The sequence below is a fragment of the Alligator mississippiensis genome, chromosome 10, assembly GCF_030867095.1.
Source record: "Alligator mississippiensis isolate rAllMis1 chromosome 10, rAllMis1, whole genome shotgun sequence".
Taxonomy (NCBI): Eukaryota; Metazoa; Chordata; order Crocodylia; family Alligatoridae; genus Alligator; species Alligator mississippiensis.
This window is the reverse complement of record NC_081833.1, coordinates 5088248-5110541: the sequence shown is the minus strand read 5'-3', so window position 1 is coordinate 5110541 and position 22294 is coordinate 5088248. Positions and strand designations below refer to the sequence as shown.

The 22294-nt window shown below is 50.4% G+C and overlaps 1 protein-coding gene across 2 annotated transcripts in view; it reads right to left on the bottom strand.

Moving 5' to 3' along the window:
• Positions 1-1139: 1139 nt before the first annotated feature.
• UBE3B (ubiquitin protein ligase E3B) overlaps positions 1140-22294 on the bottom strand; it is a 28600-nt gene continuing 7445 nt past the window's right edge. The window contains exons 10-26 of one of the 2 annotated variants that reach the window (XM_006264185.3): positions 21755-21932; positions 21344-21513; positions 18133-18300; positions 17171-17342; positions 16411-16529; positions 15772-15886; positions 15215-15314; positions 14379-14498; positions 12052-12228; positions 11836-11946; positions 9490-9627; positions 8833-8898; positions 7297-7355; positions 5752-5934; positions 4866-4977; positions 4376-4468; positions 1140-3859 (exon numbers count right to left, since the gene is read on the bottom strand). In XM_006264185.3, the coding sequence (XP_006264247.2) occupies positions 3668-3859; positions 4376-4468; positions 4866-4977; positions 5752-5934; positions 7297-7355; positions 8833-8898; positions 9490-9627; positions 11836-11946; positions 12052-12228; positions 14379-14498; positions 15215-15314; positions 15772-15886; positions 16411-16529; positions 17171-17342; positions 18133-18300; positions 21344-21513; positions 21755-21932 (2273 nt within the window). In that variant the 3' untranslated portion in view covers positions 1140-3667. The remainder of the gene's footprint in view (positions 3860-4375; positions 4469-4865; positions 4978-5751; positions 5935-7296; positions 7356-8832; positions 8899-9489; positions 9628-11835; positions 11947-12051; positions 12229-14378; positions 14499-15214; positions 15315-15771; positions 15887-16410; positions 16530-17170; positions 17343-18132; positions 18301-21343; positions 21514-21754; positions 21933-22294) is intronic. The other variant, XM_059713401.1, reaches the window with a different exon arrangement.

Here is a 22294-nt window from a genome sequence, read left to right as displayed (position 1 = left end):
GCCAGCCTGGGCACCCCTCTGCCATCCTGATGGTAGTGCCGGTCACGGGGACGGGCTGTAGTGGCAGCAGAGGCCAAGGAGAGGAGCAGCTCCCTGGGCAACATCGCAACTACGGCAAGGCAAGGTACCATAGCTTCCTTGCAGTGCCACCTACCGGGCTAAAACACCGACCTGCTACCACAACACACAGCAGATCATGCTGTGAAATGCCCACCCTGCAAGGGCCAGCGAATGCTAGGTTCAGGGAGCCTTTGCAAGCAGCATCCCTGTCTTACATCTACAGGGCTCTTCTGATCAGCTGGCCGGGCTTGGGATCAACCTCTTGCTCCCAACTCTGCACACCCGAAAGCCCAGGAAGGAAGCAGTGCAGCCAGCTGGCCGCAGCCCTGAGCACATGCCAAGGAGCACATGCGACAGCAGCGCCTAGCTATGCTCAGAGCCCCTCCAGGCTTTGCCATGCGCCGGGGCAGGACGTGCATCGTGATGGCCTTGGTACAGCACGGGCAATGTAGGGAAGCCCCATGCTGGTGCTTGTGGGGGGGCCTTAGGGACATCCAACCAGACCCCAGGCAGCACACCTGAGCACCTGCACTGGAAGCAGACAGTCCTGGCTGTGCCCTACTATGCTTCCCCACCCACCCATCGCTGCCTGTTTTACCTGGACCGCCCAGGCAGCTGCCTTTTGTCCATGCCCCAGCCTCAGCCTCAGCCAGGCTGTGGGAGCAGTCTCTGCCACCTGCGTACCAAGGATGCGGCCCCCCACGGCTCCCCAGCACTCAAGGAGGAAGAGACCTGCGGAAAGCCACAAGCAAGCAGCTTAGGACAGGAGCAACTGGCCAGCGCGTCCTCCCGAGATGCTGAAACATGAGCAAATCCACTGCACAGCAGCCCTCCTCACCCCAAACCTCACTGGGACCCCACCAGGTTCAGGAGAAAATGGGCTTTCTGGGAGCTCTCAAAATGCACCCATTTGTGAGGGCACAGCACTGAAGAGCCCCCTGAGAACACCATCATCTCTCAAAGCCAGCCTGAAGGCCCCTGCACTCCCCATGACCTTGGCCTGCCCCATATGAAGGGGCATTACCTTCCCACTGCCAAGCCCGCTGCCACCTACACACAGACACAGACGGACGCCTGCGTTCTTACTCAACAGATGTTAAGTTTATTTTTTCCCTGTGGTGTGGTCGCACGGGCTGTGCCAGGACCTCAGGACTTATCTATAGAAAAAATAAACACGTGAATCTCCTATGGCAAAACTTTTCCCTTCTCACGCAGATCACGTGAGAGCCGGAGGAGGGCCCGTCGCCTGTTCCCAGTCCTCTCTGGAAGCGTAACAAGTGTTCGAGTCATACAGAAGCTGGCTACTGATGAGACGCACTGCTGTACACACAGCCATCGGGGCCTTCGTTACCCTATCGCAGCTCATCCACTAGCTACAAAACTAAAAGATTTAGTATTTCATATAGTGCAATATTGCCAGGCTCTTAAAAACCCTGGAGTTTCTAGCTGGGGAAAAGAGATGAAATTAAGACCTTTTCGATGGAAAGTGCTCCTGGGAAATTAAAAAAAAAAAAAAAAAGTCAAGAAGGGGAGCAAAGTTTCTTGGTTCAAGAAACAAATTTTAGGCTGTGGAATCTATCTGGACACTGCCGTAACGCAAGAAGGGAAAATAAAGATACCACGTCGTGTTGTGAAGCAGTCAACTACGAGGCCGGCATCAAACCCTTTCCAGCTACACCACTACAGGTTACCAAATGTGAACTGATCCCTACACGAGATCTGAAGCCATGTCCTGCCCTTTCTAAATTCCATGTGGCGATGCCCATTGAAGTTTGGGCAAGACGAAGGCAGACAAGTCTTTCCTTAACGGAGTAGTTCATTCCTATTAATGTGTGTTCACTAAGAGCAGAAGGCCCCCAGCCAAGGAGCTGACGTGCTTTTCCAAGCCACGTAGAGGACTGGTATTGAGTTTCGTTAATTAATTAAATAAGGCAGGACAGAACATGAAGGGCATTTCTGCTGCTCTCATCTCTGAATGGCTTCGGTTGGAAGCATGTTCTGGTCTGCTTCATGCCTGCCCTCTCTCAGCAGCAATTAAAAGGGCCTGCCCAACAGCCCGGGGCCCAGTCCCCTGTGCGGAGGCGTGCTATACAACACAGCTTGGGGCTGGAAATCCCTGCCATTCGCGCTTGCTGGAGAGGATGAGGTAGGGTGGGCAGCCTGGCACTGGAGCATCCGCTGCTCCATGCCTACCACAAAGGAAGCTCTCGCTGGATCTGCCCAGGGTTACGCCACCAGGTTAAAACCATGGATTTTCCCATACAAATGAGCAGAGAAAAGATAAGGAGAGGGGAGAGCGTTAAAAGGAGCTCATGCTGCAACCACTAGGAGCTGAGGCACGACAGGGAGGAAGTTAAATAAAATATCTAAATTCCAGACTAGACAGTGGTTCCCTTGACACCAGAACCCCATGCAGTGTCCTGCTGCAGAGTATAAGGGTTTTGGGCCGGAGGCAGGACCCACCTGCCCGTGAGAGGTCAGAACTGCAAAGCTACACGCAGCCTGCACAATGGTTTCTTTCCTGAAAAGGAGTCCTCTGTTGAGAACAAGCTGAATGAAAAGCTGCGTGGCTGCACAGGAGCTTCAGCTAACCACAAGACCAAAACTACTGAAGAGTTTGGCAGGCAAGTGCCACTGTGCTACGCAGAGGCTGCAGCCAGAGAGCAGGAGGGCAACCAGGTCAAAATCTCCGCGAAGGTCAGAGAACAGGGGTTTCGCTGGGCACGAGGGAGGGCTGCCAGCAGATTGGTACGTCTTGCTCACACACGGGGCAGCTGAAGGTTTCAGAGCTGACCAGGAGCTGGATGTGGCACCAGTGCCTCTCCATTTCCTGCCCAGCAATGTGAGGAAAGCAAAAAGAAAGCTGATGTGTACTGCCTGGGAAGCAGAGCAAGGTCCCTCTGCAGCCACATGGAGCTAGGCAGAGGTGCAAGGGGCCTGTGCTCCCAGCTGCACGCCCATGCTTTGTACTCTCAGCCTGCCGTCACATCAGAGCAGAGGCTTTATGTCTGCCAGTGCTGGCTGCAGCTTTTCCAGATCAGGGAAACCATCTTGCTCAGAGTCCACCATGAGGGCCTCACCTGGTACGTGGAGCTGTAGTCAATCCCCATTGCTAAGCCTGACCTGAGTGAAGGGGGTTGGGGAGCAGGCACTGCACAATGGAGACAGCCTTGTAGCAGGCTCCACCACACTCCTGCCCTGGTGCAGCCAAAGGCATGTCTAGTGCCTGGCCTTGCTTGCAGCAGTGTCTGCCCAGCCACATAGCAGGACCTCCTCCCTGCCTGCCACACACTGACACCAGGTTGCGTTTCGGGCATGAGACCTGCTGGGCCTGGGCGCTGCCCCAAGTCTCCCGTGGATTTGGTGTTTAATAATTTACATGGCAACAAGTGAAGCGCGTTGGGATCAGACCTGATGCCTACCCTAGGGATCTAGTGGCAGCCCAGGCAGCTCCCACACCAGGTGGGACTAGGGGCTCTCTCTATTACCATGAGCATCTCTCCAGTCCTGCAGCTGGCAAGCAGTGCCCCCTCGGGTGCTGACCTGCCCTGCCCTGCGTGTCTCTGGTGCTGGCAGGCGGCTCTGAGAGCCCGTGGGGGCAAGGCAACTACGACAGCTCAAAGCCAGTGTTCATGCTGATGGCATAGCGCAGCTTCTCCCGCAGGATGCTCTTCTTGCTGTAGTTGGGAAGCTTGAGCAGGTTGAAGCATGTGGAAGAGGTGGGGAGCCGGCCACCCGGCTCCTTCTTACGGATGGTGAAGAAGCCCCGTAGCACGCTGCCCAGTGTGTCGCCAGTGTCCTGGAAACACAGCGAGAGACACGTTACCCCCCACGTCTGGGGCAGCGACAGGGAGCCTGACTCCAGGTGACCAACCTCCAACCACCGGAAAGTAGACTTGCCTTGGGGTAAAGTGATTGGAGACTGACTAGGCATAGCATGGGAAGCTGAAAGGGTAGTAAGTAGAGACTCAGGAGGACAGAACCAAATCAGAGGGACCCGGCAAGGTCACTGCAAAGAGCACTACCAGCTGCAAAGGCAGGGTGACCACTCACAAAGGGAAGGCAGACACCAGGGAGCACAGCAGGAAGCAGCCACATCACCAAGCAGCCTCACATCCCATTACAGCTCATGCACTTTCACCTGGTCCCAGTGCCCCGCTTTCTACCCACAGGAGCTCTGGGGTGATGGCAGAGACAAGGTGGAAGCAGGGTGAGAGGGGAAGAGCCCTGGAGAAGGTCCCTTTGGGAATCAGGGTGGGATTTTTCCTACACCACAGGTTGGGAAACGCTGGCCAGGTCCGTTCTGGCCGCATACCTGATCGTCCGAGACTTCCACGCAGCGGATGGAGAAAGGAGGCTTGAGGTAGGCGAAGCCCAGAAGTGGAGGCCGGGAGCAGCTGGTGACAAACTGAATAAAACCCAGCAGCTGTGGTTAAAAGATGGCAACCGCGGCTTCTCATGTGGAGCATTCATTTGCTGACCCACCTGCTCAGTCAATAGCTAGTCCAGCCACTCTGGGAGTGAAAGTCTACTGTGCTCCTCACCCCCAGAGATGGGCATCCATGGCAGTACAACAACACTGCAAGGGACGGTGCCCGCTAGGGACAACCCTTGTGGGGAAAAACAGTTTGCCATTTTCTAAGGGGTCAGGCCTTTCAGTACTATTCTGCCACTAGGGAACGATGCTCACAGGCAGCGAGGGTCCAGAGGATAGCCAGAAGGCAGAGGCTGTGTTCCTGCCAAGGCCACAGGGGCACAGACACAGGGCCCGCTTAGGCAGGGTAGGAGCCTGGGGAGAGATTTACCTTGAGAAACATCGCTCTCTCCTCAGGGGTGAAGTCATTGGCTAGGATGTCCCAAAGCCAGATGATGACCCTGTGACTGCCGTGGAAGCCGCCGTAGTACACGGTGTGTTTCCTGAGGACAGGACACAAAAAGCTCCTATCAGACAATGTCACAGCATCCTGCTCGCTTGCGGATGGGTGGCTGCAGCTCTCCAATCCACCCTAGAGACCTCCCCACCCCCTCAGTTATAAATAGAGGCTTCCACTCCTGCTCTCTGCAGATACCATCCACCATGTCCAGCAGGCTTGCCAGAGCACTGAAGGAGCTACAGAGACCTGGTCGTTGTCTCCTGGGTACAACTGTTCCCTGAGGTCAATTTGCCCACTCCCATGTTAAAGGACATGCTATTTCATAGATTTCATAGACATTAGGGCTGGAAGGGACCTCGGAAGATCATCGAGCCCAGCCCCCTGCCCAAAGGGCAGGAAGTCAGCTGGGGTCATAGGATCCCAGCAAGATAAGCATCCAGTTTCGTCTTGAAGGTGTTCAATGTGGGTGTTTGAACCACCTCCGGTGGCAGGCTGTTCCAGACCTTGGGGGCTCGGACAGTAAAGAAAGTCTTCCTTATGTCCAGCCTGAAACGGTCTTGCAGTAGTTTGTGACCATTCGACCTCGTCATCCCTTGGGGCGCTCTGGTGAACAAACGTTCCCCCAGATACTGGTGGTCACCCCTGATAAATTTGTAGGTGGCCATCAGATTTCCCAGCCTTCCACTCCCAGGCTGTCATTTGGCTTTTGACTGGAAGAAGCCGAAGGGTTGGAAAGGGTTAGTTTCCTGTGCTAAGAGCATTACAGAAATGAGGGACCGGCCTGCTGGACAGTGAGGGAAAGGTGCAGCCCACTCACTTCAGGTCCTCGAGGTCAATCTCAGCATTGTCACCAGAGATGAGCCGCTGCAGCTCCGGTGCCGAGAACATGCGGATCCACTCGGGTTTGATGATGGAGCGGAAACCGCTGATGAGCGCGGCCGTCTGGCTCTTGATCTGCGTGTGCATCCGGAAGTGGGCCATAAGGTGGATGTAGCTGATCCTATGAAGCGTGGAGAAGGAGCCATCAGAAGCAGGGGGGGCATCTCGCTGGCCCATCTGCCCAGCCCATTCCCAAAAGCCAGGCAAGCCTCTTTCCTCGGGGCTCAGGTGTTACTCAAACAAACCAGACAGAGCAAAGCTGGCTGCAGACGCCTTTGCATTCACCAGCTGTCTGCAGCCACTTCTTCACTTCATTCTTCTAAGCAGGGCATTGTAAACCCAGCACCCAAATTCAATGGACATGCAGCCACCGATTTCAGGGGTGACTCATCCTGCCTTTCACACACACGCCGATCTTACGAGTGAGCCAGTCAACAAAGACCAAGTCTCCTTCCAGCTCAGCTAAAATAGAGCTGGCCTCTTGTATTTATCAGCCCTCCAGAAGGCAGCATTTAGCTTGACCCTGCTTTCCAATCCAAGGAAAAACTCAAGGATTATGTTCCATTGTCACATTTGCTTTCCTGCCAACTGCCCTTTTGCATGCGTGTGCAAACACACCTCAAAGATGCAGCGTGTGGCAAGCACAAAGCCACACGGGACTTTCAGTTTTCTTCCTGAGTGGCAAGCTGACAAGTAAAGAGATATTTCTTTCACATTTAAACTCACTAACATAATCTCAGGAGGAAAAGACTGACTGGGAACTCTGGGCTGTAAAGTGCAGCTGATGCAGATGCATCTTCAGGTAGGAGGCAGCCCTAGCTTGCCATGAGAGAGCACGAGCAGGCTGTAGATTAATCGCCAGGCACATATCCGCATCTGCATATTCCAGATCTTATCCAGCTCTCCCTGTCCATGAAAGAGGGTGGGAAGGGTTGGTTTTTAGGCTCCAAAATTGACATTTATGATAACTATCTAAAGCTGATTATCTGTGAAAATAGCTACAGGGCTGCGTGTCTCCTCTGATTTCCGGTGTCTGAGTAGCGCTGTCTACTGCATGTGAATTTAACACTGTCTGGTGAAGAGCAGTATTTTATACAACTGCCACATGCTATCACTCCGAGAAGATCCGTCTGCTCCAAGGTGTCTTTGAGCATCTGTGCCCTCCATGTTCACGGCCGTGTGCCTGAATTGCTTTGAATCCATCTGTCTGTATCCATCACCATCATTAAATCCCTCAGAACATCCCGCTCTGGCTGCCTGTGACCTTAGAAGTGCCGTTTCAAAAAGCAAATTGTCAATTCTTATTTTGCAAATCGAATTTAATACAATTTCTGCCGATGAGCTGTAACCAGTAAATCCTATTACGGTATTTATGGGCTCTTTCTGCTCCAATCTATCTCAATTCATTCCTGATGCAAAGCCCAAGGAACCAGAATGAAGTGCTCTGCAGTAGTGACCTTACAAATCTAATTGCTGTACTTACTTATTTTCGTTGCTAACGGGAATGGTCTTCCCTCCAGGAATAAGTTCGTGGCAAACAAGCTGAGGGAAGAAAGGATTACATTGCTAATTACTACGGGGGACCATAACCGGAAAGAAACACCTTTCTGAAGGTGCAGCTCCATATTTTTACAGTAAGACACTGGGATTTGCGTTTTAAATAGTCATCCTGTTTCCACCCCACATTGGTGCCTTTATTTAAATACTAACTAACTGAACAGCAGGGAACTCTCCTTCCGCCAGAGGACCCAGCTTGGCATCTCCTAGGGAGCTATTCAGTGAGATGCCACATAAATCCACTCAAGGTGCCAAGGGAAGCCAGGACATGGCCACCTCCTCCTCCACCCAGCCTCGACTCCTTCCATTTCAGCAGTCTTTTCTTAGAGGATCGAAGCCCATTTTTCCTACAGGCCCCTCATTTCATTCCTGATTCAGAGCATGAAGAGACTCCCATAGAGTTCTGTGGGCTCTGGATTGGGACCTCACCACACCCGAGGGAAAGCGCTCAGAGGCGGGCTGCTGCTTGGGGTAGGTTTTTTTACCCTTCCACGTGCCAGAGTAGCAGGACACAGGGACATGCTTCCCACTTTTGACATGTCTGGGGTGGTTGGCACTGACCGACACAAAGCACATTAAATGCTAACGAATTCATCCTTGCAGCACTCCCAGGAGGCAGGGAAGTGCGATCCCTGTGCTGTAGAGACCCTACTGGAGTTCCTGCTACCACAGCTTGGCTGACACGGCCCTTAAGGGAGACTCTGGGTATGGCAGCAGAGGGGGTTTTCTGACAGCTTCAGCTCAGCCCCTTCCTGGAACAAGAGATGCTCCTTCCAGGAGCAGCTCTCTTACATCAGTGAGCCTGCAGTCATGGGAGAGAGGCATTACTGGCAGCTCCATACATACCGTCTTGGAATAGATCTCTTCCCACCCCCAGCCAGCACAGCTAGGCTGGCAAGGCTCTGTGGTGCGGGCCAAGCCTGAGTCCCTGTCACGCAGGAAGCCTCATGCAAGGAAAGAGCTCAGGTTGCCAGGGCCCCAGCCCAGTGCTTTAACCAGAAAGGGGATCCACCTTCTGGCAGATCATCTCAGTCACAGCAGATCCCTGAGCTACGGTGAGCGAGACTGAACTGTTCTGGAACCCAGACCCGTGCACTGCAAAGCTCTGCTCATTCTCTGCCCAACGATGTGCGAGCCAAATAAGCTGCTGCTTTAATTAAACCCTTGTAACAACTGTCACAAATAACCGGCGTTTGCCAGCTGCAGCCTCAGGACTGCCTGCTATGGTCACATTCGCACACACATTGTTGAGTCAAGCTGCTTTTCCTCTCACTTATTCCTTTAAAGTGGGGAAAACCCTGTTCTGGTTTGCACTTTCCAAAGTGGACGGCAAGAATACCACATTTCAGCTTGAAACCAAAGTGACTGAAGGCATAAGTGACTGAGACTGGCCCCTTTGAGTATGAATGACCTTGTGCAGCCAAACACACAGAGTCAATGAGCACGAGAGCGCGTGGCCTACCTGACCCATCACATCTTCGTCGTAGGAAAGCGTCAAGCCCAAGTCACTGATATCTCCATCGTAGCGCTAGGGACAGGGAGAGGAAAGGCAGTCAACTCCAGTCAGCAAAGCAACAACCCAGCACCTGCACCACTCCCTCCTACATCATGATGTGTTAGCACAGGCAGTGTGGCAGAGGGGTACACATTGTGCTGTAGGTAACAAGGTGGGGTGGCTTGCAATGGGAGGCTGGAACCCAAGACTTCGTGACTCGTGGTCCAGTCCCGTGCAGACTGCAGAAGCTCTCCCTTCCATGATTCACGCACAGCAGAAGGAGCCTGCACAGTTAACAGGCACCTTGCTCTTGGATCACACTCTCTCCTACAAGCTCAAACATTTCAGCTATCCAGGAACATCTCTTCAGACCTGTAATGATCTGCAAGCATTTACGAAAGACAGTAAGCCTCTTATTCCTACAAGCAGCCAGATGGAAGAGCTCCCCCCCTCAATATAAAAGGAAGGCAAAATTGGCTTAGTGTCTGTGGTCACCTAACAGAGGGTTCACCCAACTGAGACATCCCAGCTGGCGAAAGTTCACATCACCCTTGTTGGAATCACTTTGACTCCTTCCTGCAGCAATTACCACGGAGTGGGAAGGCAGGGAGGATAAAGGCAAACCTTGATGGAGGTGAGGTTTTTATAGAACTCGGAGTCCAGGGAAGGGAGTTCATCCACAGAGCTGTAGAAGACGCTGTGATGGTGCCCAAGCAGCTGACTCAAGAAGAAGGAAGCGAATGGGACATCCACCACGATTCCCTACAGCGAAGAAAGAAGAATGCATGTGAATCTCCTGCCTCCATTTGCTACATGCAGCGTTTCTTGCCACACACCAGCCAAGCTAGGCCCCATCTAGCTGAGGACTTCCACCACTCCCTTTCTGGCCAGTTGGACTACTTCTTTCTTAAAGTGGCTGCCCAGTATTGGGCACAGTGGTCCTGCTGAAGCCCTCCAGCCCCAACCCAGCAAAGTAGTCACCTCCCCTGCTTCACACACAACATTCCTGCTGATGCATGTCGGGACATCCCACTTTTGCTTGCCACTGCCTTGCATTGCTGACTGGTGAGAAGGCAGCAATTAACTGTCCACCCCCATCTGTTTTCTGCAGTACTCCTGCCTAAGCTCGTTATACCCCATTTATCCAACTGCCTCCTGGTTGTAATGCTTTGCACTTGTCATTAACTTTTTCACTCTGTTCTCTCAAGAGAACTCTGAATCGTGGTCCTGCCCTCTAAAGTGGCTTGGGTTGTCTGCGAGTCTGAAGTGTGCACTCTACTACATTATCCAAGGCAACACTGAGAAGAATCAGCAGAAGTCGGCCCAGGACACTCTTACAGGAGACCGCTTGAAATCCCCCCTCCATCTGCCAGCGAACCATCTTTTCCACCAGGCCGTTATTTTTATTTTTTCATTTACTTTTTTAAAGAGGTGCAGACCGGCTAGGCATAACAATTTGTTCTTAAAGCAGCCCGTACTGATTTGCTAACACCTATGGGAGTTCATAAGCTGATTCTTTAATCATTTCTTCTAGGATTTTTCCAGTGATCTGCAATTCCTCAGGTTTGTCTTTTTCTTCTTTTGATGAATAAACCTCCCTAGAAAGGCGGCCAAGCTCCAGGAGATAACTGCTAGTGCTCAGAGATGGCTTAACGAGTTGCTTCAGTGCTCGGGTGAATTTCTGTGAGCAATCTGCATGCTGAAGGCTCAGTCCTTTTCCACTCGGCAGACACCAGTTTGTCCTGTCCTGTCGCAGTGTGAATCGCACTAGTGTGGCTTTGCTGGTTTCCTCTATAAAGATTCACTGTCGGAGCAGAAGACTTATATGATGCACGAGCCCAAAATAGGGCCTGACAAGGCTGAGGAACAGTGCCTTCTAAAGGTAAGTGCCAATAGAGGGGGCACTTCAGGAAAAGTTGCCTTTGATTCAAGGTGGATAAAAAAAAAAAAATCAATGATTAAAAAAAAATGGATTTTTAAAATCATATTTTTGATTTAATCATATTATTTGATTTTTTTGGTTAAATTAAAAAACCCCCAAAACCTATATAAAAAAGGGGGTTTTAATGTGAGATATGTTAAAGCTCAGCGATATCACCATGGAATAGGGTTATAACTTCTAATTGTATACTATTTGAGACAATATAGTTATGTAACCTTTTTAGAAAAGGTTTATAAATAGGTCACAACAGGCCACAGACTACATTAGCGGCCCAATCTTATGGGGTGCCCAGAGGCTCCTCTACAGATTAGCAAAGATTAAAGAAAACCACTCTACCCAGTGGGACTCAGTGCTCAGTCTAGAAGATCCCAGTAAGCATCTCCGCGACGTTCGGTTTCAGTTCTCAAACTGTGGATTTGTGTCTCGAGAGAGAACATCCTTGTTAACAGCAGGATATGGAGATGAGAGATAACAGACCTGATTACCTACTCATCAGCCCTCTTGCCTCTCTGCACGTTTGTGTACATACAGTCAAGCCCTTACCTCTCTCTAAAAGTGCAAAGTTTCAAGAAGTTAAATGAATAAAGGATATCAAACAACAAGAATGCACTTTTTGTAGAAAACAACAATTAAAATCGAGGCTCTTCAACCAGCGATTTAAATCGATTTAATTTAAACCAGATCCACCCTGCTTTGCTTATTTCTCTCATACTTCATAGCATCTGAGTCAACTTTACACCGGAAACTTAGGACACTACAGCTGGGATTTCCAAAGGAGGCAAAAGAAGCTGAATGTCAGTAGGACTCGGGGGGCCTAATTTCCCTTAGATTTCTTTGCACATCACAGCTCAGTGCTGTAGCCGGACTCCATATATTGCGACCTTACGCCTTTTGACCTTCTTATGCTTGCCATGCATCTCTCCAAGTACCCACTGCAATAGCCCATGTCTTCCAATTGTCTGAGGGTGTCATGACTTGAATCTGAGCAACGCTTTGTAAAAACGACCACCCATTCTCCTTCAGCTTACCTCATACACAGCCTTCCCAAGCATTTTCCCCACAAACTCAAAGAGCTGGAGGTAGTTCTCATGGATGTAGGATGTTGGGGAAGGATACAATCTTTCATCACCACTGGTCGTCTACAGAAATGCAATAAAGGCAAAACAGGAGGGAGAAAGTCAGGAGCTCGTCAGGTTGTTGCATGTCCCAGTGGAAGCAGGGTCCCTGTGGCCCAGCCTCAGTACCTTGAAGAGGTTGAGTGCAGGGTCAAACACCTTCTTGATGATCTCCTCCAAGAACTCTTTGAACACGCCGTCTTGATCGATGCCAGCCTCATCGACCCCCAGGTCGTTCACAAACTTCACTCTAATAACTCCCTTCATGGCGTTCTGAGAAAGCTGTCGGAGCTGTTCGTACCCATCCTGCCCAGATTGGAAGAGGCATGTCAGTCATACAGAGACACACAAAACACCCTTCCACGTATGCAGCACTGCCAAGCACGTGCCTGCGTTTTACAGTGGGGTTCATCACCTCCCGAGTGGGGAACGCTGGCATCAGTGCCTCAGATGAGGGAGCTGGGGAGAACACCACAATACACTGTTCCTTAAACGTTTAGTTTCACGCAAAAATTGGAAAGCCCCATGCACAAGGTTTCTGGGAAGGAATCTGCACTTTCCGTGCCTTGGTGTGGCGTGACAGACACTGCAGTCAGCAAATTATTCTGAAAATGATGAGTATAAGCAGACAGAGCAAAACCAAACAGATAACGACAGGTACACGCAGGCATTTCGGTGGCTTATAAGCATTTGAAGAGAGACAAGAAGGGGCTAATGGGCCAAAGGGTACAGAGAGGGAAAGCAGAGATGTATTTTAACTAGTCAGTCATGCAGGGGATTGATTTAATTTTTACCATAAATCGCCATGGTATCAACTACCAGCTCTCGGATTGTTAAGTGTCTCAATAGACAAATTAAAGATGGGCAGAAATAATCTATCCTTTGGCTAGTCTATCCGAGGCTTGCACTATTTAAGCACATGCAAATTCAAGAGACCCCCAAATCGAGGGGGATTGTTGGATACACATGCCCAGTCCAAACTTCCAAAGCATGCGTGGCACTTTCACTCTGCGGTCAGCTCTCGACAAAAGAGAGACAGCCAGAGATGCGAAAGACACACTGAGAAAGTGCTAAAGAAGGGCAAGGTGAAGCATAGCAATTAAGCCTCATAAAAATGCCCCTTTGGTGGAACAAGAGATGCTGAGCTGAACTGGGCGTGATCAGTCAGCCTCGGAGGGCAAGAGCCTGGGGTAGAAGTGGCTTAGAACGGAGAGTTTTGGCCGACACACGCTTGGGGAGGATGTGGGTGGGGGAGAACACGACTGCACGACTGTGCAGGCACGTTTTCTCTCTACCATCTACCAAACTTTGACGGTTCACTGCAAACATGTCAACACATGCTGGATCGCTTGGCAATGGAGCTGTGCACATGTTACGCAGATGGATGTCAAATCCCATTGTCTGATCAAGGCATGAAAGGGAAAGTTTCACAGCTTGTTACAGCTAAATGGAGAAGAAACCACTATCCTCACAGTCCCTGCCAGGGAAGAAACCATCTCTTGGCATATAAAGCAGCTCTCTAAGTAAGATCAATAACAAAACTACAGGGCTTGTTCTCTTTGCTGGCGTTCTCTATTTGCAATGGAAACAAAGACGTAAAAATGCTGATAGTGTCTTTTAGTCACTTGGGCTTCTGCATTTGTACAGGGCCTGTGTCCAGGGGCTCCAAGGAACTCGGAGTACAGGGTGGGTCTGGACTCACTAATCTGCACTTGTGTTTTGCTCTTCTGAAGGTGCTGTTCATTTAGCCTTTGACACGGTGAGATGCATGGCACGCAGTCCTACGCTGCTGTCGCATCAAACACAAACAGCAACATCCCCAGCTATCATCAGGACCTGGAGGAAGGTCAGCTGGCTCAAATCAAATCCAGGCAACACCGAGGTGGGGCTGGCAGTGAGAAGGAAGCACCCTGATGATCCTGTCTTCCCTCAACCTCAGGTGGCTAAACCAGCCTCCTGCCTTGGGGCACTTTGAGATGCCATAGTATTGCTGGATGCCAAAGCACCAGGCAAGCAAAAATATGCCCACTTTCATTTGCCTAACCTTGCAGGCCACACATTCGTGAGGGGGGATCTGGGCGCAGCAAAACAGAACCACTCCAGAAAATGGGCTGAGGCAGCAGAACTCACTGCTACAAGAGATAAGACCCCACATTCAAAACTCAGTACGCCAGTGCTGCTCAGCCTTGTTTCCCTTCACTTCCTCATACACGAGCAAGCACGTAACACATGCCAACCAAGCCGATTCTTCTTTAGGTCACCAAAGGGCAGAGAAGGACTGACGCCACTGCTGTTTCTATGCCAGACAGACTCTGATGCTATGGCAAGGAGATCACAAAAGGACCTAGATAGAGACCTCTCTGGATGAACACCACACCACACATTCAGACTGCGATCACAAACGAGCAGCCAGGTTACCAGCGTGTAGATTAGCTTCTGCCATCCGAGCCACTCACCTCCAGCATGCGGGAGCGGCGGATGGTGATGTGTGTGACATGAGGCGATGCAGAACTGGTTTCGACCAGCCCCAGCTTCTCCTTTTCTTTTGTAACCATGTTTCGGAAAAGCAGCACCCTCTTAAACAGAAGAGCAGAGGTCACTGCAAAGACCAGGCATTCAGTTGTGCTGACAAGACACCCCCATCCCAAAGTGAAAGGCAAATGAACAGGTCTTATGCCGAGGATGCAGTTTATTAAAGGCCATGATTCCCGTTCAATAGACTATGGCTTTAAAAGCCTGCTGCAGCCTGGAGCAGGAAGCTTGCTAAAGGATGGGATCCTCAGGATTAGCTACTGTTCTGCTCATGGGAGTAGGCTGACTGATGTCAGCAGGACCTGCTCACAGAAGAGCAGAGGGATCTCGCACAGCCTGCCTCCAAGACACTGATCCCTACACAATTAGAGGGCTTCCTATTTGGGAAAGCACCCACCTTGGCAACATAACAGCCCAGCAAAGGGAAAGCCCCTGCTTCCCCACCTCCCAGATCTTGCATGGGGCAGCTCAGAAAGTTACAGCTTGGTTGGTCCGTGGTTATCCTGCCTCTGACAGCCAGACTGGCACTACTAGCAGCCTACATCGGTTGTGTGTAAGCAACTACCCTCACAAACAAAACGCTCCTGAATGAAGAAGGTAAAACCAGCAGGAGACAACACGCAGAAGTGAGCCATTTTTAAAACTGCATTTTAGATTCAAATTTAGCACCAGCAAATGCTGGAGACTGCAGTTGCTTCCTGTGGCCCACAGCACAGCCCTTCAGAGTGCAAACACCCAGCCCCACCCAGGTCCCACTCACGTTCTTGTGGGGGATGACATGGGGGATGTACTGCAAGAGCAGCTGAGCTCGCCTCTTGTCTTTTTCCAACTCTTGGAAGAGCACGCTGGGCTTGAGGTCCCTTAAAAAGCAAGGTATATATATATATTCAGAGACGCCCGAGAGACACCCAGTGAACACGGGCTTTGCAAAACAAACAGGAGGCAAAAATTTCCAAAGCACCTCCATGACTTCAACAGCTTCGGAAGCCACATTAACACCAATCAGGCTCTTAAAATGCTCCTTGAAGAAGGGACTTAAGCAGCTTTGGAAACGTTTACTCCATCAACAGCAACTTGCACAAGGAGCATCGTTCTACAGAAGACAAGGAAGCACCACTGCTGGGGACCTCTTAAAATTAAAGAAAGCAAATGTGGTATGAAGAGCAACCCTGCCCAGGTAGAGGCATGGAACAACAGGGCGTCCCACATCTCGTGTCTAACCCAGCCTTCTTAGATAAGCTACGAAGAACTGTTGCGAGGAGAGAACGAGGAAGTCAGACAGTCATACATGACCTCGGACTAGGATCAGACACTTACTTCCGCAGCCAGTGATCCTCCGGAGCAAAGCGCCGGCGACAGTCTCTTTCATACAACACCATCAGCCAGCCATGAACAGAATGGAAAAGCTCCAGTGTCTCTCCTTTGGCATTCTCTGCAGAAGCAAACACAAGCAGTGTTCAAGACTTCCTACACGACAGGGACTGCCAAGAAACAGTGTGCCTCATTGCCAACATTTGGCAAACCCCTGCTGCCTCATGTTCAATTGTAAGGTGAGGGGCTTCCCCCCGATGTTAAAGGGGGCAGGGGGAGAACCTCATCATCTCATCAAGTAAATACAGTAATTATGTGAAGTCTTGTAATTGTGGGATTTGGACAAAGTTTAATGTTGCTTTTTAATTTAGTGCATCTCTGGACCCCAGTTTTGAAAACCTAGCTGCCCCAGACGTTCTTATTCCAATAAAATACTAATTCACTAGGCTCTTCTACAGTACTCAACATGGCACCAATATCCAAGCACCTGGACGATGCACATTTTTGTATTCAACAAGATATGAATTTGTAACACTTAATCTGCAAAGCATTTGGTCAAAGTGCTGCTAAGGCCTCAGATTCTGAAATTCAGTTCTCCTTTCTGTCGCTCTGGTCCCCTCAGTCAAGCGGTTAAAAAAAACTCACCTACAATTCCATCCCAGATCATCTTGAACACAAAGGAGTTTAGGAAAGAGGAGATGGTGATGAGCTCTTCCAGTTTAAATGAGATCTGCTCTTCATAGACTTCTACGTCATCGAGAATTCTAGAGGAGGAAAATAAATGCCAGATATTTCACCTTTGAAAGAGGTTTTCCTGAGAGCAAATCTCTTCTGGCACATTTGGCAGGAATTCTTATTTCCTGCAACGGGAACTCAAACTGGAAGCTAGCGCTTTTTCCTCATGGATGACAAAGAACTTAACAGTGCAAGGAAGTGCTCTTCTCTTTGGTTTAGAGAGGAGAACTTTTGAGGTAGATAAGATGCACCAAGAAGTCACACAGCCAGTTAGCAATGCGGCTGCGGGTGGAACCCAGACACCCTGGCTCTCAGGGGAGCAGATCTGCTGCTATAGCAGGTCATTCCTTCAAGCATCTTTTGAGCCTGAAAAGAACGTGCCCTGGGTTTACAAAAAGCTGATGCACATACACACTGAGAAAGGCTCCTTCTTCCCTCCCTCATTCCTTGTCATGGGATTTCCAGGATACCGAGTGCTTCGCGACCTGATCAGTCGTTTCCTCCCCTACCTGCATACCCCTGGCACACCATATGTGCTTGAAAAGTACCAATGCTGTTCTTTCACCTTAGCTATTGATATGTAGATGCAGCACTGTTTCATCTCCCCTCCACAGAACACTGGAACTCCCTGTTAAAAGTCTGTAGAAAGAGCCACCTGCAAGACACCTACGTGATAAGGTGCCGAGAGCAGTCGCAGAACAGCATCAGCATGGCCAGCAGTCTCTTGGATTCCTCCGTGTCGTTATTCAGGCATTCCAGGAAAAGCTTCAAGCCCCCCTGGGGTCCCAGCTCACAGATAAAAGCCCACAGCTTGGGTAACAGGTCGTCGAGGTAAGTGAGGCCTGGAGGAGGCAAACAAAGGGAAGACAGGCTTCATACAGCCCCATTCCCCTGCACGGAGAAAGAGAGGAGCAAGGCTGGTTGTAGATCACCGTTAATTAGCAGAAATGAGCGTTTCCCTTTCAGAAGATCAGGTGCTCGACTTTTGTTAACAGTAGCTCCACAGGGATTAGGAGCCAAAAGGATCCCCCTTAATTAGCAGGGAGGGTTTTGTATGTAGACTGTACCTTTCAGGCAATCACCTCCCAACTGTTTTTCAGCTGCTAATTAAGTCACTTGTGACAGAATCGCTGAAGTAGTAGGTAGGGTAAGGTGGCACCTTTGAGACTAATAGGTTCAGAGAAGCATGAGCCTCCATTGGTAGTAAACTACAAGGTCAGATATGCAATTTCTTCCTCCGTCCTTTGTAGGGAGAGTAATTTGTTCTCAACGTAGCAGAAACATTTACCGTTAGCACCACAAGCATTAATGTGACTACACTCCTCAGAAACATTGATCCCAACGCACAGTTCATTTCCTTTCAAGGTTTCCCTATAGAAAATCTGGCTTTACTCTTCAGAAGTGTCAATGTCCGATAAAAAAGGCAAACAACTTTATCAATCAAATGTCTGATCTGGGATGGAACGTGTTTTCCTTCCAGCTAGTCAATAAATTGTCTCCAGGAGTGAAACCATCAGCAAAAGTCACAGGCATTTAATGAGAAGCACCATCTTTTCTCCTGCTTCCCCCAGCCTCCCCACCTTCATTCCGAAAGGCGCTTTGAATCAAGACCCACCACATTCCCTCCCTGACCTGTGAGGATCTGTAGCCGGATCTGTGTGAGGGTCGCCAGCGTGGTTTGATAGAGGACGCAGATACTGCACACTTTCTGCACCTCGGCTGAATCCACCCGCTTGCCTCCAACTGGCTTGAGGATGTTGCGTACTGATGCAGACTTCTGGAAGGCTCGCTTGAACAGATCTGCCGGGAGACAAGGTGGAGAAGACACCTGCAGATGGATCTAAGAGAGCAAGTCAGTTCCCAGCTGCCTTACCTTGAAGTCCTGGAACCGTTAGGGTTAGGTAAGAACAGCCATCAGACTGGGCCACCATACAAAACCTGCCTGTTTCAGCAAGCTCACCATAGCTGGAGGTCTTACAAGGATGGCCTCAATTCCAGAAACACAAGCCAAGTTTTCTAGCAGCACAGTCTAAGTCATTTCTCTGGAGTTAAAAACCTTCTCAGAATCGGAGCAGCTAGGTCACACTAGACCAGGGTGGGCAAAATGCGGCCCACCAGGCCATTATATCCTAAAACATTTAGAAAATTAATATTTATCTGCCCCTGGCTGCCTGGCATGCGGCCCTCGATGGCTTGCCAAAACTCAGCAAGCGGCCCTCCGCCGAAAATAATTGCCCACCCCTGCACTAGACTATTAGGCACTTGTTTTTGGTAGACTTTGAGACGGGAGGATAAGTGATTAAATTAAGGGACTGGGAACCAGGAACTTCTGGGCTGTAATCCACCCTCCTGCCATGACTTCTTGGGGACCTTAACTTAGTTTTGGGGATCAGTTAACTTAGTTTTGTTTCCCTTTCCACCTACAAAAGTAAGATAGCCAGCTCATCCTGGTAAGACACCAAAACCCTGAGATGATGACAGGCTGCCAGTTTAGCTGATATGTTCTACTTCAAATACCACAAGAAAATTAAAGCTGCACAACCAGCTTTATAGATTCATAGATGTAGGGTCAGAAGGGACCTTGTAGATCTTCTAGTCTGACCCCCTGCCCTGGGCAGGAGAGGAAACTGGGCTCAAATGACCCTCCAGCTAGGTAAGTATCAAGCCTCCTCTTAAAGACCCCCAAAGTAGGAGCCAGCACCATTTCCCTTGAAAGTTGGTTCCAGGTCCTAGCTGCCCTGACTGTGAAGTAGTGCCTTCTAATGTCTAGTCTAAACCTACTCTCTAACAAGTTATGGCCGTTATTCCTTGTTACTCTGGGAGGCACTCGGGGGAACAAGGTCTCTCCCAATCCCCACTGGTCCCCCTTGTAAGTTTATAGCCAGCCACCAGGTCCCCCCTCAGCCTTCTCTTGTGAAGGCTGAACAGGTTCAGGTCCTGTAGGCTCTCCTTGTAGGGCCTGCCCCGCTGTCCCCTGATCATGCAAGTGGCTCTCCTTTGGACCCTCTCAATGCTGTCCACATCCCTCCTGAAGTGCAGCGCCCAGAACTGGACACAGTACTCCAACTGGGGCCTGACCAGTGCCACGTAGAGGGGGAGGATCACCTCCTTGGACCTGCTTGTGATGCATCTGTGGATGCACAACAAGGTGCAGTTAGCTCTACTGACCGTGTCCTCGCATTGTTGGCCCATGTTCATCTTGGAGTCAATAATAACTCCAAGATCTCTTTCTGCCTCTGTGCTTTCGAGAAGGGAATTCCCCAGCCTATAGGTATGCTGCTGGTTCCTACTGCCCAAGCGCAGCACCCTGCACTTGTCAGTATTGAATCCCATCCTATTTTTATTTGCCCACCCCTGTAACCTGTCCAGGTCCTGCTGTAACCTGTCCTTCCCTTCTAGTGTGCCCACCTCACCCCAAATCTTGGTGTCGTCTGCGAATTTAAACAGGGTGCTTTTCACCCCATCATCCAAGTCGCTAATAAAGAAATTGAACAGTGCGGGTCCAAGGACTGAGCCCTGGGGGACTCCACTGCTCACTTCCCTCCAGGTCAAACATGACCCGTCCACCACCACTCTCTGGGTGCGGTCCCTCAGCCAACTTGCAATCCATCCAACTGTGTAGGCATCAATGCCACAGTTGCCTAGCTTTTTTAATGAGAATGGGGTGGGAGACCGTGTCGAAGGCCTTCCTGAAGTCCAGAAAGACTATGTCCACTGCAACACCTGCATCCAATGATTTTGTGACCTGATCGTAGAAGGCAGTCAGGTTGGTCTGATAGGACCTGCCCCAATGAAACTGTACTGGCTGCCCTTGAGCATCATCCCTGCTGCTGGCCCATCACAGATGTGCTCCTTGATAATCTTCTCAAGAGCTTCCCCAGGATTGAAGTAAGACTAATGGGCCTATAGTTGCCCGGGTCCTCCCTCTTCCCTTTTTTAAAGATGGGGACCACACTGGCCCTCTTCCAGTCAACCGGCACGTGGCCAGAGCACCACGAGTGCTCGTAAAGCCGTGCCAGGGGCCCCACGATAACCCCTACCAATTCCCTCAACACCCTGGGGTGAAGAGGATCTGGACCTGCTGATCTGAACACGTCCAGCCCCTCCAGAAGTTCCCTAGCTCGATCCTTCCTGGCCCTAGGCCTGGCAGAGTTTCTCCTGAGTCCGTCCTGAATCTCAGTAGGGGAGTCCCGGTCCCTGCACAAGAAAATTGAGGCAAAGAAATTGTTAAAGAGGTCTGCTTTCTCCTCTGGTGCGACCACCAGATTGCCAAGCATATCTTGCAGGGGCCCATTACCCGGTGCCTTTAAAAAAGGACTTTTTGTTATCCTTGATGCTAGCCCTAGTTCTGTATCTGCCTTAGCTTTCCTAACAGCCCCCCTACAGACCTGAGCAGTGGAGGTATGCTCCTCTTTGGTGATGGTTCCTCCCTTCCACTGGGTGTACGCCTCCTTTTTGGCAATCGGGCATTCCCAAATGCCCTTGGTGAGCCAGGGGGGCTTTTGGGCACTCTTGCCCCTTTTGCTTCTCGTTGGGATTGTCACCCCTTGGGCTCGGAGTATCATCTCCTTAAGGAACGACCACTCATCTTGGGCACCCAGTTCCCCTACTCTCCAGGACCCCAGTGCCTCTCCCACTAATCTCAACTCATTGAAGCTGGCCCTCTTGAAGTGCCTCCATGACACCAAAGTAAGTGACGGGACTGAAGAGTCTAAGCAGGGTTTCAAACTTGGGAAGAGCTACTGCAGGGAACTGCTCAAAGGGAAGCCAGTCAAACGTCCAGCAGCAAGAGAGGAAGCAAGACCCAAACAACGTATGTGGGGACCTACTGAACTGAACCTACTTTTCATGGGAAGGCTGTTCTGTGGGGAAGTAGGGTGCACTGATGGATGGGCTGTTTCCGGATTTTCCATCAGCTTCTTGCTGAGAACATCGCTGAAGAGGGTGCGGATCATGTGGACACCCCAGAGGTGCTGCAGTTGCTTAGTCAGCAGAGGCATGGACTCATTTAAGCTGAAAGTCAGGAGGAAGAGAGACGGGAATGTAACAATATATTTATCTCAGGTAATGCACAGCACATGAACGCAGTCCCAGGGCTCCTGGCACCGTTACAACACAGCTAGGGAAATGCAGTTTCAGAGCGAGCATGACTACTCTCTCTATCCTGTGCAACTGGAATGCACTGCAGGCACTGTACTCCTACAGAAAAAATTAAACCTCCAAGCTGAACACCTCCTGGGTCCCATTTGCTTACCCATAATCCACGGTTTGGGAGAACCAGCCCAGGACGGGGTGCCAGTGCGTGAGGTTGGACTTCTTTTGAGACACATACTTCTGGCAGTAGGAGAGCATGTGAATGAGTACGCTTACAAAGAAAGCTGTCTCCTCTTCCAGCACCTTGTCATTCAAGGAGCCCAGGTAAACCAGGTTGCCTAAAAAAAAGAAAAAAAGAACCAGTAGCTGTGCTTTACAGGGAGCATGGAGCATCCACTGAAGACAGAGCGGGCTGAGATTACACAGTCCTCTCCATCATCACCATCCCTGTTGCTTGCTAGTACTAGACTGCTTGCTACCAACAGCTTCCCCAGTACTTCAGATCAGGCTATTCATGCTCCCTTTCTTGTTAAGTGAAGGCTTTTGATAGCAATGGAAGGAAAGGGTTATTGTGAACACCTAGATCCTCTTCCCACTGACTTTGTAGAAGAAACCCTTTTGTTTGCCCCCCTCTCCAATGTGAAGCTCCTCCATATGGCAAAAGCTCCTCTTTTAGTATTTGCCCCCTTTTGGGGATGCT